This window comes from Glandiceps talaboti, chromosome 7 (genome assembly GCF_964340395.1).
Source record: "Glandiceps talaboti chromosome 7, keGlaTala1.1, whole genome shotgun sequence".
NCBI classification, from domain to species: Eukaryota; Metazoa; Hemichordata; class Enteropneusta; family Spengelidae; genus Glandiceps; species Glandiceps talaboti.
Window position 1 is genome coordinate 21,247,192 of NC_135555.1, and position 13,524 is coordinate 21,260,715.

A 13,524-nucleotide genomic window follows, 5' to 3' on the forward strand; every position below is an offset into this window, starting at 1 on the left:
AAAAAAAAAAACAGCGGAGCTATTCTGACCGATAGGTCGCTTGTTAGTAGTTATCATCACAGAGCAGTGTGTTCACAATTAGAATTTATTTTACCAACATCTTGTTAAAAAGAAATTATTGGAAACATTGATTTTAAGTGATATAAGGGGCTGTGTTCTCTACAATTTTTATACTTAAAGTGTATATCAGTATAGGCAGGTATTCCATTACAACAGTCACACACCTGTACAGGAATGTTACTATGTTAGTGTTGATTACAGTGCATACATGTACATGTGTATTGATACTTTCATTAATGCGTTGTTATGGTGACATGAGATTTATGAATACCTTAGGTAATAAATTGTCATATTTCTGGCTTTGGAGTTGAAATATTGTGTGTCTAACCAAGTTTCCATGGTGTTACAATATATTCACAAGTTTGACTTCGAAACATTTATCACTGTAGACATTCTGATATAAATGTCGACTTAGACCCCTTACACAGGGCAAGTTGTCATGGGATTGCAATATACTGACACTTTCACTTAGAAGTTTGAATCAACATGCTCACACCTTCACTTAGAAATGTGTTTCTGGCTTTCTGACCTGTAATGTTGAGACCCTGTAATACACTCTAGCAAGTTGTCATGGCATTTTGAGATATATACTAACAGTTTCACTTAGAACTTCTTATCAATATAGTCACATTCTCATTTAGTAACCGTTATCTCCAGGTTTAATGATGACATACATGTATATGTAGAATGTTCACTTAGACTTCTTACACTCGGCAATGTGTCAGCTGATGGAAACATAAATCTTAGTGTAGTTGATGCTATGAGCTAAGTGTCTGACTTTCTCATTCAACAGATAAAATCATGTAAAGAGATCAAATAAAATATCTAGAGGCTATCGTGCAATGATTAATTGTTTTGTTCCATTGTGTAGACTACATAACCATTCAATCTTCACTAGTATGTGAATTATAATGCTCAGCACTTACATATATACAAAAAATATATAATCTGACACTTATAATTATGAATTATGATCATAAAATACTATTATTACATATGTACCAGAGATTCACTACAATGCACTGATGTGTGGGCATACTAGTGGTATTTGCACTGCAGTGCAATATTTTACCAAAGAAATTATTGCGTGCTTGCTGGGAAATAATATGCAGATGAGGGCACGATTGTTCGTTGTGCTTGAAAGCACAGGATTGCACAGTATATTTTTTACAGAAATTTGCTGTTACGGATAAACATGTAATAGTAACAGAACCCCATTCGATGTGAATTCCAGTGTGGTACATTTGTATTTACACTCATGCTTGCAGTGTTTTCATTCACTACACTTGTGCTTGTGCAAATATCCCAAGTATGCCACACTTACACTTGTGATTCATAGAGTTCTGTCATGTTATTCTTGTGTACTATGAATTTGATGCTGCATTATGCAGCGGTGTCTAAGTCACATGATGTAAAGTGTGTGTACCAAGGTTTGAAAATCACAGTATTGGCTAGGAGAGGGTGAGGTCTGATAAAACTTGCGTATTGATACTTGATACACATAATTTATAGTGGAGAACACTGGTAGCATACCTCAGGATTTTATGTACCAGTACTTACCATTCTTAAAAAATGATGGGGAACCCTGGTAATTTGACTTGGGAACTAAGTACATGCAAGAGTTTACCTATGGTACTTGCCACCCCAAACAGAAGAAAAAATATGGTAGTAGGGAATCTGATAAAATACCTTGGGAGCAAAGTTAGATTCTACCCCCAATATAGTTACCACCTTTTAAATTTAACAAAACACTGGTAGGGAATACTTGTAAAATACCTTGGGAACTGACATGTCATTAGACTTTGAGGCAATCATTGTGATATTTTGACTTTTCTCATGAAGTTAAGTACTAAATAATCCTGTTTTGAATTCCATAAATCAGCTTTCAAGAAATTCTTACCTGGAAATAAATAAGTCCCCAGTATGTAGTATTTATAGATATATCTGAATTATGAACTGTCTCTCTTTTATATGCCTATTTTCATTTCAGTGGTGTTCATTTTAATTCACCACAAGTCATACCAACGATAGATCAAATTGACCAATCATTTGGAGCAACACATCCTGGCATTTATGATTCTGCACATCAACTTTTTATCCTCAACTTCCGAGGACTTTCATTCTCCTTTCCAATAGACTCCAAATTTGAGGTAAGAATTCTAATCTTTGGTTCTCCTTTTATTTGTGATGGACTTCAAACTTGAGGTGTCTGATGGAGTATGAAGTAGACTCAGCTACACAGGAATTTGTATCACATATTACAGAGTATTTCAAACTAGTAAGAATGTCTAACACCTCCCTACATAATCAGCATTCTACTATTGGATAGTGGTCATCACATGATCACTCTGAGTATTATGATTGGATCCACATATTGCATATGCATGAAATTATTTAAATCTGCCATAGACTTTGCTATCATTTGGTATATTTGTCAAGATGCACCCCAGTTGATGTCACACCAAGGTGTAATTCACATTTAATACACTTCCTGCTATTATATGAATTAACTACTTAGTACTTGACTCTAAACATTCATGAAATTTATACTATTCTTTAGTAACTTTAAAATACTTTGTAATCTGTGTTTCAAATTCTATGTATACCTTCATACTCCAACTCAGGGTGAACATTTTAAGTCTACTTTTAGGTGGAAACTTAAAGACCTCACATTCATATAGCTAGTAACATGCCATATCTGAAGCATGGGTAACTTTGGTTTGCCTTATTTGTACATGCAAACTTTACCATAAATGGAGTCTTGTAACACATTATGATCACATGCAAAAGGCATGAATTTGAAATATTCAAGGTTGAAGTTTTCAATTGCATACAATTAGGTCTTTTCTGAAATTTTCCTTTCCAATCACACTATACACCTATTCATTTTATCATAGTATCCAATCTATTTTCCTTTCCAACCACACTATACACTTATTCAGTTCATTTTATCATACATGTAGCTTCCAATCTATTTTCCTTTCCAACCACACTGTACACTTTTTCAGTTCATTTTATCATACATGTAGCTTCCAATCTATTTTCCTTTCCAACCACACTATACACTTATTCAGTTCATTTTATCATACATGTAGCTTCCAATCTATTTTCCTTTCCAACCACACTATACACTTATTCAGTTCATTTTATCATACATGTAGCTCCCAATCTATTTTCCTTTCCAACCACACTATACAAATGTACACTTTTTCAGTTCATTTTATCATACGTGTAGCTTCCAATCTATTTTCCTTTCCAACCACACTATAGACTTATTCAGTTCATTTTATCATAGTTTCCTAAATCTGTGTTTCCTTTGCAGCCACATTATACACATGGTTATTTGAGTTCACTACAGTTTCCTAATGGTGCCTCTCCGGTAGTATCACGTATGTGCATATACACTGGTAATAGTTTAGCTGATACAAAGTAAGTCCTTTTACTGAGTTACTATTCCATAGTCTGAAGCACTGTTTATGCTTTACTCAGCTTTTGAAGTAGTATGAATATTATATAAGATCTTGTGCACAGGTAATAAGAACAAGGGAGAGACACACACCTACATGTACTAATGTTGGTGCTCATCATTTTTTGTACTGAATTACAACCATATTGGGTTTCAAAATCAACAATTTTTGTAACAGCTCTAGAACCAAAAGAACTACAGATTTCATTCAAGTGTCTAACTCCTATAGAATAAGATGTTACCTTTGTATAAACCAGTATCTTCATATATAACCTAGACCTTTACCTTCTAAGTCATAATTTAACAAAACATATCCTAACTAACACAAAAGTAAAGTAGTTGAGGGGGACTGTAAGAGTTATTGTTTTTTGGAAACGAATGTAGATTAGCAGCACAATGAAATTAACACTTTTAATCAAGCAGTCATCAGTTATGCTAAAAATGAGAATGTTTTTTGATCTCTTGATGTCGTACAAAAACAACAAGTATGCATATGAATCGCTGGTACATATGTAATAATAATGTCTGTCCTTGTCATTTAGACCACCACCTATGCCTTTGAGCTGTTTCCATGGCAATGTATATACAGAGTCAGTTGTGGTTTTGTTTGAGAATGATATACCATCGGGACTGAAGTTTATTCTAACAACAGAAGGTGAGTGCAAACATAAATCTAGCTAATCTATAAGAAAAGACGTGTCTTACTGCCCTATTAAATTCACTAGTGATGTAGTGTAGGTGTTAGCGCAGCATGACTTTGATACTAGAACATACTTGGCTCGTCATGCGTAAATACTTTATTGTGCTCAGAAGTGTGAATATTTGGAACAGTCTGCCACAGTCTGTGGTTTCTGCACTATAAGTGTTCAGTCTTTTGAATGACGACTTTATATAAACTTTGGAAGAAATTACCTCTCAACCCGTTTAGACATCAACATTCACTTAATACCACATTACATGGATGATGGCAATCTGGTTTTAGAGGCTGTGTAAAATAGCGTAGTATCAGAATTTAACTATACACCCATATGAAATGTATCTTACAGACTAACATACCGGTACACTCGGTTTATGTACATGGAATAAAGCTATTAAAGTACACTTACATGATTGTCTAACACTCAATCTTACTTATTTCAACACATTACTAACTCCTGAGGGACGACAGAAGGTTGTACAGTCAGCTGCTATACAAATACTTATAAAGCAAGACACAGATAAAATACATCTAGGAATACTGTCTAAAACCTAGTCTGTAATTTGATCCAATTCAATTCAAAGCTGTGAATAATAAACACTTAAAACTATTCTACGGTATTAAATTGTAAGCTACAGATACCATATACACAATGTATGACTATGTACATGTATAAAACAAGACAAAGTTACCGGTACATGTCTATGATATGAAAAAATACTATGTGACTCAGTTTGAAACTGTGATGCCCAACAATGTTGAATGTGTGTAATGACAATTTTTAATGTATGTGTAATATCTGTTTTAATACCATTTAGGTAATATTATTTTATATATTATTTATACATGTCCAGAGTAACTAATTTCACCAACCAGATTAAAACTTAAAAGTCAAAATACAAAATTTGTCACCAAAGAATTGTACGCTATTGTATATGCCACATGTGAGAATTAATGTTTTTTGGAGTCTTGGTTCATGTTAAATGTAAAACATTGCTATTTTGTGACTGTGAGTAAAAATATTACATATTTGATAATACAAGTAGTATGCTATTTGTGTTGTTGGAGTCAGAATACGGTTTTATGTGTAGGCATTACACAGCTGTTGGCTGGAAACTTAAGTTGACTGTGAAATTAGACAGATTTGTACGTAAACCGTAGGTCATACAAATTCACTGAACTGCCATTTACTGAAAGATAAATTAGCATTTGTATGTGACCCATGTACTGACCATTGTAGCCTATCACAGATTAATCATTTGATGGTAGAATTAACCTTTGCTATTAATGTCTCTACAGCATGTTTTAGACAGTGTACAAGTTTCAAAATGAATACACTACAATTATCTGAAATGTTTATAGGAAGTGTGTGACTAGCATAGTAATGGTTTTGTCAGACTTACTGAATCTGCTGACTGTAAAGGTCAGGGGGGATTGGTTGTGACATCTGTATCACAGATATGAAATCTTAGATTTGACTTACGTATTCTTATCAGTGTATGGTTTGGTGTCCATGTCAGTTTTCAATTTTTCCAGTTATATTTTTCCTGTGAGATTTTGCTACATTAAATAACACTCCTGTGGTATTGGTCAGTAATCTTATGACATTTTACTTGTCAAATCTTTTTTCTGTTGAGACAAGACCTTTCTCAGAAACATATTAAAGTAAGATATGTGACCTTTAGGGAATTACTTACTTTTTGTCTGTCTATCTTTCTTGCTGTCTGTCTGCCTGTGTCTGTCTGTCCATCCATCTATCTGTCTCTGTCTTTCTTTCTGTCTTTCCGTCCATCTGATCTATCTGTCTGTCTGTCTGTCTGTCTGTCTGTCTGTCTGTCTATCTGTCTGTCTGACAATGGAAAATAAGACAGATATTGTGTTTATTATAGGATCTGGACCAGGTAAAATATCAGAACAAAGAAGGAGACTATTGGACAGGACTGTTAAATTTGGTGATAAACCTGAAGACATTTGTTCATCTTTAGGATCACCAACTAAAATATTCTACAAGTCTGAAGACAAGGTCAGAATATTTTTTGTCTCAAAGTGTATTACTTTTATTCACAATTATACCATGCATAAGCCAAGTTATTGTCTTTGAACAGAAAATATAGATTATATACCCTGGTCGTTCTATGTCACGACAACCCATGTCTACAATACAATGCTCAAAAAAAATGTTCCAAATCGCCATCATTTTCCTCTTTTGTTATAAATTATGCTTGTGGATGTATAATTATATTATTCACCAATATTTTTCTTCATTCAGCCAGAAAATACTTGTGACCTAAGGATTTGTCACTACTTGTCTCGTGACTTAGTGCCAAGGCCCCTTAGGTTGTTCTTATTTTTCTTTTCATAATGATGAAAAATATTGTGGAATAATATCTAAGTAGACATTTGTAAACTGTTTTGAGTTATCTAGTCGTATGTCAAAATTGTTCCAAGAGATTAAAACCACAAAAATCTTCATCAATAATCTTAAAAGATATTTTTTTCAGTCATACACCTTTTTTGAAGGTAGGAATTTTTTTTTTTAATTTCCCTTTGAAATGATGATGATTTGTAAAACTGATGGTAAAGATAGATACAAAAGTTTGTCCAGTATAACAGCATGTATATGTATGTTGAAGGTACTTGTGTTAGTCTGCTATATCGTATTGTATTATATCGTTTGGGTTTTTTTCATAGATGAGAATTCATTCATCATCTGCCAAGAAGCTAGCCCCTGCCAAGAATTCGGATTACTTCTTTAACTATTTCACACTTGGTGTGGTAAGTTTTCTCACAATTATTACCTTACAAACTTTATAGAAATATCCTTCCATGAAAATACAAATTAAAAGAGTGTGAAGAGAAACAAATTTGGGTAAACAATGATGTCATCACCTGAGGTTTTCCCATAAACCCTTGCAGGAAATTCCCAAAATGGCTGAACACATGTCAAGTGCAGTAGGACTTTTGTACAAGTTGAATGAAATATCAAGGTACTATTTTATCACTCAAATTGTAGACAAGTTAACGTTGATATAAATGTGTACTCAAAGCAGAAATGTGTCTGACTAGACTTTTCCTTTTACTGATGTAAGATCATTTTGTGTTCATCTCACATACACTGTACTTGTAAAGCATAGAGAATTTTAATTTTATACAGTTGTGAAAGATGACAGAATCACAGGTATTCATTTCTAACATACATATCATTTACAGGATATTCTATTTGATGCCAGTACTCACACTGTCAAGAAATTTGTACTACAGACCAATTATCCTGGACATTTTAATTTCAATATGTAAGTAAAGTTGGACTTTTAATTATGTGTATATGCACTAATAGCCACAAATCAAAATGTGCTGTGTTCTTCAAGGACTGAGACATTATAAAATCTTATATTAAATTTTTTTTAAAACAGGTTGTGAAATTTATCAAAAAGGAATATTTCATTGATGAAATTAGAAGTTGTGATAGTTTTATCAGATTAAAGCGTTTTTTTTTAAATGTCAAAATTGATGAGAGAAAATTATATCAAGCAATAATATCCAACTGTATATATTGTATGATGAAGTTGCAGTGAACATAGACTGTGTTGATTTCAATGTCTACCAAAAAAATACACTGTGATGTGTGTGTTGTATGTTTTACCCACTTAAGTTAATGTTTGGGCAAACACATTGTTGATTTCAATGTCTACCATATAATGATGATGATGATGATGATGATGATGATGATGATGGTGATGATGATGATGATGCAGTGAAGTGTGTGTGTTGTATGTTTTATATACCAGGTTTATTTTGGACAAAATACATAATTTGTTGATTTTGAAATATACAATATGGCAATAAATTAGTAATATGAGTGGTTATGGTTTATCTACCATGTACTAATATTAGAGAGTTTCGGCTACACGTTCAACGTGTACGCGAACGCGCAACTCACTCACGTTCACGTTCGCGTATCAGCTGTGACCTAATTTTGCTTCGGCTAGCCGTTTACGTATATCAATAACAGATTACATGGTTAGCCTAAATATTACATTAATGTTTTGGTTATATGACATAAATAGGGCAATGACAATAACCGTATGGCTCGACATTATGACAAGACAAATAATTAAGCAGATATATTTACGTGAATAATCTCGTATGTTCACAATAAAATCACCCTGTAGTATCTTGAAGATTGCAGCGACAGTCATCATCGTACATTGTGATTTCTGTGCGAAATCAGTTACGTGAAGGCAGCCACAGATTCAAGGCTGCATTTTAAATATTTTATCAAGGAAAACAAAATTACTGTGGTGTATTATGTTGTGAAGGGTCAACCTTGCTAAAAGCATCAACATTTTTGATAATATTAGTGATTATTTTACAAAAAATTTTAAAAGAAATTTCACGTTGTTTACTTACGTGTAAACAGCCGTCGCCACGTTCGAAACGCCCGCGAAACTTGTCAGTACGCAGATAAGTAGGTCAAAATTGCGACGTAGTAACACAAAATCTCCTACGTCACACGTGCGCGTACACGTTGAACGTGTAGCCGAAACTCTCTATTAATAACATATCGACATAGACATTGCTAATTTCAAAGTCCAGCATTTAATGATGACCCAGTATTATGTGTGCTATATTTTGTTTATAAACTACATCATGTACCATAGGTAGATTTGAATGTGGACAGAGCTGATTTCAACCTCTTCTATACAAAGATAAATCAGTAGTATTTGTGTTTTGTCTTGTAGGTACTATAGGTGTGATTTTAGAATTCCTATACCAGTCATCCGAGGTTCTAGAGCTGTTGGTACAGAAGAACCTCTAGTTCTCACTGCATTTTCAAAGGTATGTAGCAAAGTCACTGCTAGCTGCAGTAGTTGAAGGGTTTCTTATATCTTGAAAATTGGGATATACTGAAGTTGATTTGATTTCTTCAATTCAACACATACAAATTGCATTTTTGTGATGTATTAAAATGTAATTTAATATTTGTGGTAAAAAGAGTAGAAAAATAATCTTCTTGTGCCACTAGATTGTGTGCAACAGATATTCAAAGTAGATTCACTCTTTGAAAATACTGAAAATGTTCAGTTTATGATTTGAAAATGACATTTGTGAAATAATCTGTCCAAATATATTGAAATTCCCACTGTTACTTGATGAGTAAACTTTCCATTTGTGAGAAGTCAAATAGTGACCCATGTCTGCTGTTTGATGGATGGATTGATGGATGGATGATTGTGGGTGGATGGAGTGTTTGGGTGGAGGGGGAGGGGGAGGGGGGGGGCGAATGTGAGTTGGTTATTGGGTGAATGCAAGAGTGAATATGCAAGTAGTTGAACTAAGGCCAATAAATTGTTTCTGGTCAGGACATATTGTGTAAAATGGTGCGACAAGCCAATTTTTTTTTTAATTCTCAACAAACCTGTCACTCAATCTCCTATTTATGGCAGTTGTTGTTCTTTTTGTCTAGTACTTTAGAGCAAGTATGTATTTGGGGCAGATGTCATTTGCTTGTTCATGATTGGTCCTGCAGTTGTCTTCACCGAAGTAGCAATTAATGCAGGGGAGGGATATTTTTTTTGTTTTCCCTTGGATCTGCAGACTGCATGGGCTGCACAAACACACACACAAAAATTGAGACGGGGGTATTTAAGTGATGCACACACTGACCAGAAACAATTCTCTTCTCTTTTTTTTTAACCTAATGACGTACATATGCTGACATTAATTTAGATTGTTTGTTTTTTCTTTGATATAGTGGGACCAAGTTCAAGAACTGCTTCTAACACCATCGCATAAACCAGTGGTGTTAAACAGAGCATCATCAACAAACTCGACCAATCCATTTGGATCCACATTTTGTTATGGTGTCAATCACATGATTGTTGAGGTAAGTAAGACTATTGGTGGTCACATTCGTAAGGACTTGTGAAATGACAATAGATTGACTATGGTGACCTTCTGCCTCATAATAAGTCCACCTCTAAGACTTTTCTTCTCAGAGTTTAGTATTACTGTTGTTTGTTGTTTACTTGTTTTTGTTTATCATAAAATAAGGTAGATATGAGTCTGAGTGTAAATGAAAGTATTATGAGTAGTAATATTTTGTTATGTAGTAAAATCAAGAAAAGTTGCCATTGTTTAACTACAGAATATTTCATTGAGTTGAGTTGGTTCAAGGCTGTGCCCCTGGAACAAGGATTACATGACGTTTGGTACATGGTGGCCATTGTATTTGAACTCCACTTGCTTTGTCAGGAAAATAGAATTATAAGAAATAAATGTAGTAGTCGGTATGTAGTAGGTTTTTTTTTTTTTTTTACAGTATTTCTTAAATGTCTCTTTTAACTTATCAAATGTCTCTTTTAACTTATTGTGCAGCGCTTTTGAATATTTTCTTTTAAATAGAGGAAGCGCTTTAGAAATGAAATAAATGTTAAATGTTAAATGTTACATTCTGTAACACTATCCATTGTCTCTTTATTGGTTTCAGGTGATGCCAAACAACCATATAGCATCAGTGACTCTGTATGAAGGAAGGAAAGATAGAGATATGAGGGACGATATATGATATAGAATTCACTGCCTAGGAGAAATTAGAAGACAGACAGACAAACAGACGTCAACTAAACTGATGCAAACATTATACCTAAACCCATGATGTGGTGAAGTGCAATGAAATGATGTTATTATAATTTATCTATGTAAATAAAGCAAGTACAATGTATATTTGCTTTGTGTACTTTTCAAGGTAGTTTTGAATCAAAATGAGACCGAGAGATAGTGATAAGTTATGCTGTAGATGTCAGGGATATTCGTTATGTAATCAGCACTACAGTGTAATTAGCTGCCATTGTATGATGTCCTAGGTTGTACAGACTTGCCCTTTTGTATAAATAGTGCCCTCTAGTGGTGCAATTGAGCATTTGTGACGTAACTCAAATGGTGCAATTTTACCCAAGTCAAATAGTGGTCTTGGTAGTGAGATCGCCCTAGTGATGATGTTAAGCCATTTGTACCCAGAAGTCATACCATGCATAGTGATGAGATCAGAACAAGAGTAGAATCAAGATAGTCAGCTGCTTAGATAGGCTAGGTTGTTGATTTTATTGAAGCTCAGCAACTGCTGTTTGTTTCCTATCTTGGTCAGGTTCTATTATGCATTGGTTAGCCAAGATGTATGAATGGATTTCTGTTAGAACATGTTACTGTACTCATGTTACTTATGTGATTGTTACTTTAGTCTCTGCCATTACATACTTGCATACTACTGTCACCCGGTCTACTTTTTTTATCAAGCATTCCCCAGTCGATGTTTGAGCAGGGTTTGCAAAACTTCCCAGTTACCACTAAAAGGACATAAAGGAACCAATGCTAAATTATTCTGATGCAGTACTAGAAATAAACCCAAATATCATTGCTCTAATGTACCACTAGAGGGCACCATACATTCAGAAGGACTGTTAGATAATCCTATGTAACAGTCGCATTTACAGTTCATAACTTGACATTATTCAAATATTGTCTGTGTGATTAGGTTGTTCTCAGATACTGTCTCCAAGATAGATTGAATTTTTGTGAAATATTTGAGGTTGACCGCACAGCGTCATTGTGGTATGTCCATTTTAAATTTCAAAAGCATTCCATCAAAATGAAATTACCAAATTGTGGGCTGTCACATGATTTAATAAAAATGCCACCATTTCACAGAAGATGAATTATTCATGATTTTGGAAATCCCATGAAAGAGCCATTGTTATTGGCCACCACTGAATAAAACTGGATTGTCATTGGTCAGTGAAAGGATAAGTTTTAATAGCCTTTGAAAGGACCATTCTTATTGGCCATTGAAAGAAACATTCTCATTAGCCAATGAAAGAATCATTTTGATTGGCCTGTACTGAAATCCAGAGAATGTTGTATCTCAGTATACACAATTTTTTTTATAAACATTCTAAAAATTCTCAGACTTAAATCTTTTCATATACCAAACTGGGAAATAAATTTTTGTAATTTTAGGCATATTGTAAAAAAAAAAACAAGTGGGAGGGTTATATAAACTATGCCAAGAGCAGATAATTTGTCCTAGATGTTGAACACTGCACACGCCAGAACTACATGTAGTAAACGTATCGTTGCAATATATACGGAATACATTACTTGTATCAAACTCACTGAAATTATACATGTTATGGTAGATGAGGCTGTCCTATGGAATATGAAGTGTCCATGTCACAGGGTTGGCTTTAGTTTCCTCCTCAACAACAACAATGATAATAAACTTTCCCCCTCATGTCTCATCACCCTCCCCATTGTACCAGATGTCGGCTTTAGTTTGCTCTAATATTGTAGTCAAGTTTGAGTTCCTCTTTCACTGTACTGTGTGTGAGCTTACTTGTTGTAGCGTAGAAGTAATTTTGAAACTTCAAGAAAAAAATTCCTAACGCCTGCTTTGACCACATCAAAACATGAGAACAACAAAAGAATTAAAAATTATGTGATGTCATTGGTATTCAAAAACAATTTAATATTGACGGTTCTTTTTCAATCGTTAGATTCAGAAAAGGGGAAATATTCATTTCACAAATGGTAGCTACTTTAAGAGTATACCATTGCATGTAAATAATAAAATGCAATTTTTGTGGCATTACATGTAGTGATTATAGTAAAATGATAAATAAAAAATGGTATTACCTATGATGAAGTTTGAAATTGGCAGACACTTTTGATGTAATTTGGAAAATATTGACATTGCAATTTCAAAATTGAAAATTTGTGTACAAAAATTTTTCCAAAATTTGGGACTCGTCATACAACGATTTAGATAAAAACAATAGATATTGTTGTTGTGGTTCAATTTTTGCATATCAGAGATTTTTGAAGTAAAGTGATATTTTTTTGGGCTTTAATATTGTGTAACATTAGATTGACATGTTTTGTAATATCTATAATGGCGGAACAGTTTTTAGCAGATGTAGAAAATCAATCTGTGTTGTAACTTGTCAAGTTTCCCAGACTACAGCCTTTCTGATTGGCTATTTACTGAGTGATTCACTCTTTTTGGATCAAAACGTCCAGTCAGAATAGTTCATACAAATACTTCACATGGCATTTTCTTCCATAAACTTATACAGATGTTTTGAATATAGACTTCATGCAAACAATGCAAGATAGTTGTTGATTGGCTGATGAGGAGATATATTTCAGGGTTACTTCTAGTCAGCCAATCAGAATGTATGTTAGAAATTGCTGCAAGTCAGTATGTATACACATTATATTTACACAAGTCAAACTCTTTTGAGTT

The 13,524-nt window shown here is 33.8% G+C and overlaps 1 protein-coding gene across 1 annotated transcript in view; it reads left to right on the forward strand.

Moving 5' to 3' along the window:
- Positions 1–10,995, forward strand: part of LOC144437848 (phagosome assembly factor 1-like) — a 32,715-nt gene extending 21,720 nt beyond the window's left edge. Inside the window, exons 5-13 of the mRNA XM_078126876.1 lie at positions 2,051–2,210; positions 3,383–3,489; positions 4,069–4,181; positions 6,113–6,246; positions 6,915–6,998; positions 7,434–7,516; positions 8,966–9,062; positions 9,979–10,110; positions 10,714–10,995. Coding sequence (XP_077983002.1) covers positions 2,051–2,210; positions 3,383–3,489; positions 4,069–4,181; positions 6,113–6,246; positions 6,915–6,998; positions 7,434–7,516; positions 8,966–9,062; positions 9,979–10,110; positions 10,714–10,791 — 988 coding nt within the window. The 3' untranslated portion in view covers positions 10,792–10,995. The remainder of the gene's footprint in view (positions 1–2,050; positions 2,211–3,382; positions 3,490–4,068; positions 4,182–6,112; positions 6,247–6,914; positions 6,999–7,433; positions 7,517–8,965; positions 9,063–9,978; positions 10,111–10,713) is intronic.
- The last annotated feature ends 2,529 nt before the right edge of the window (positions 10,996–13,524 follow it).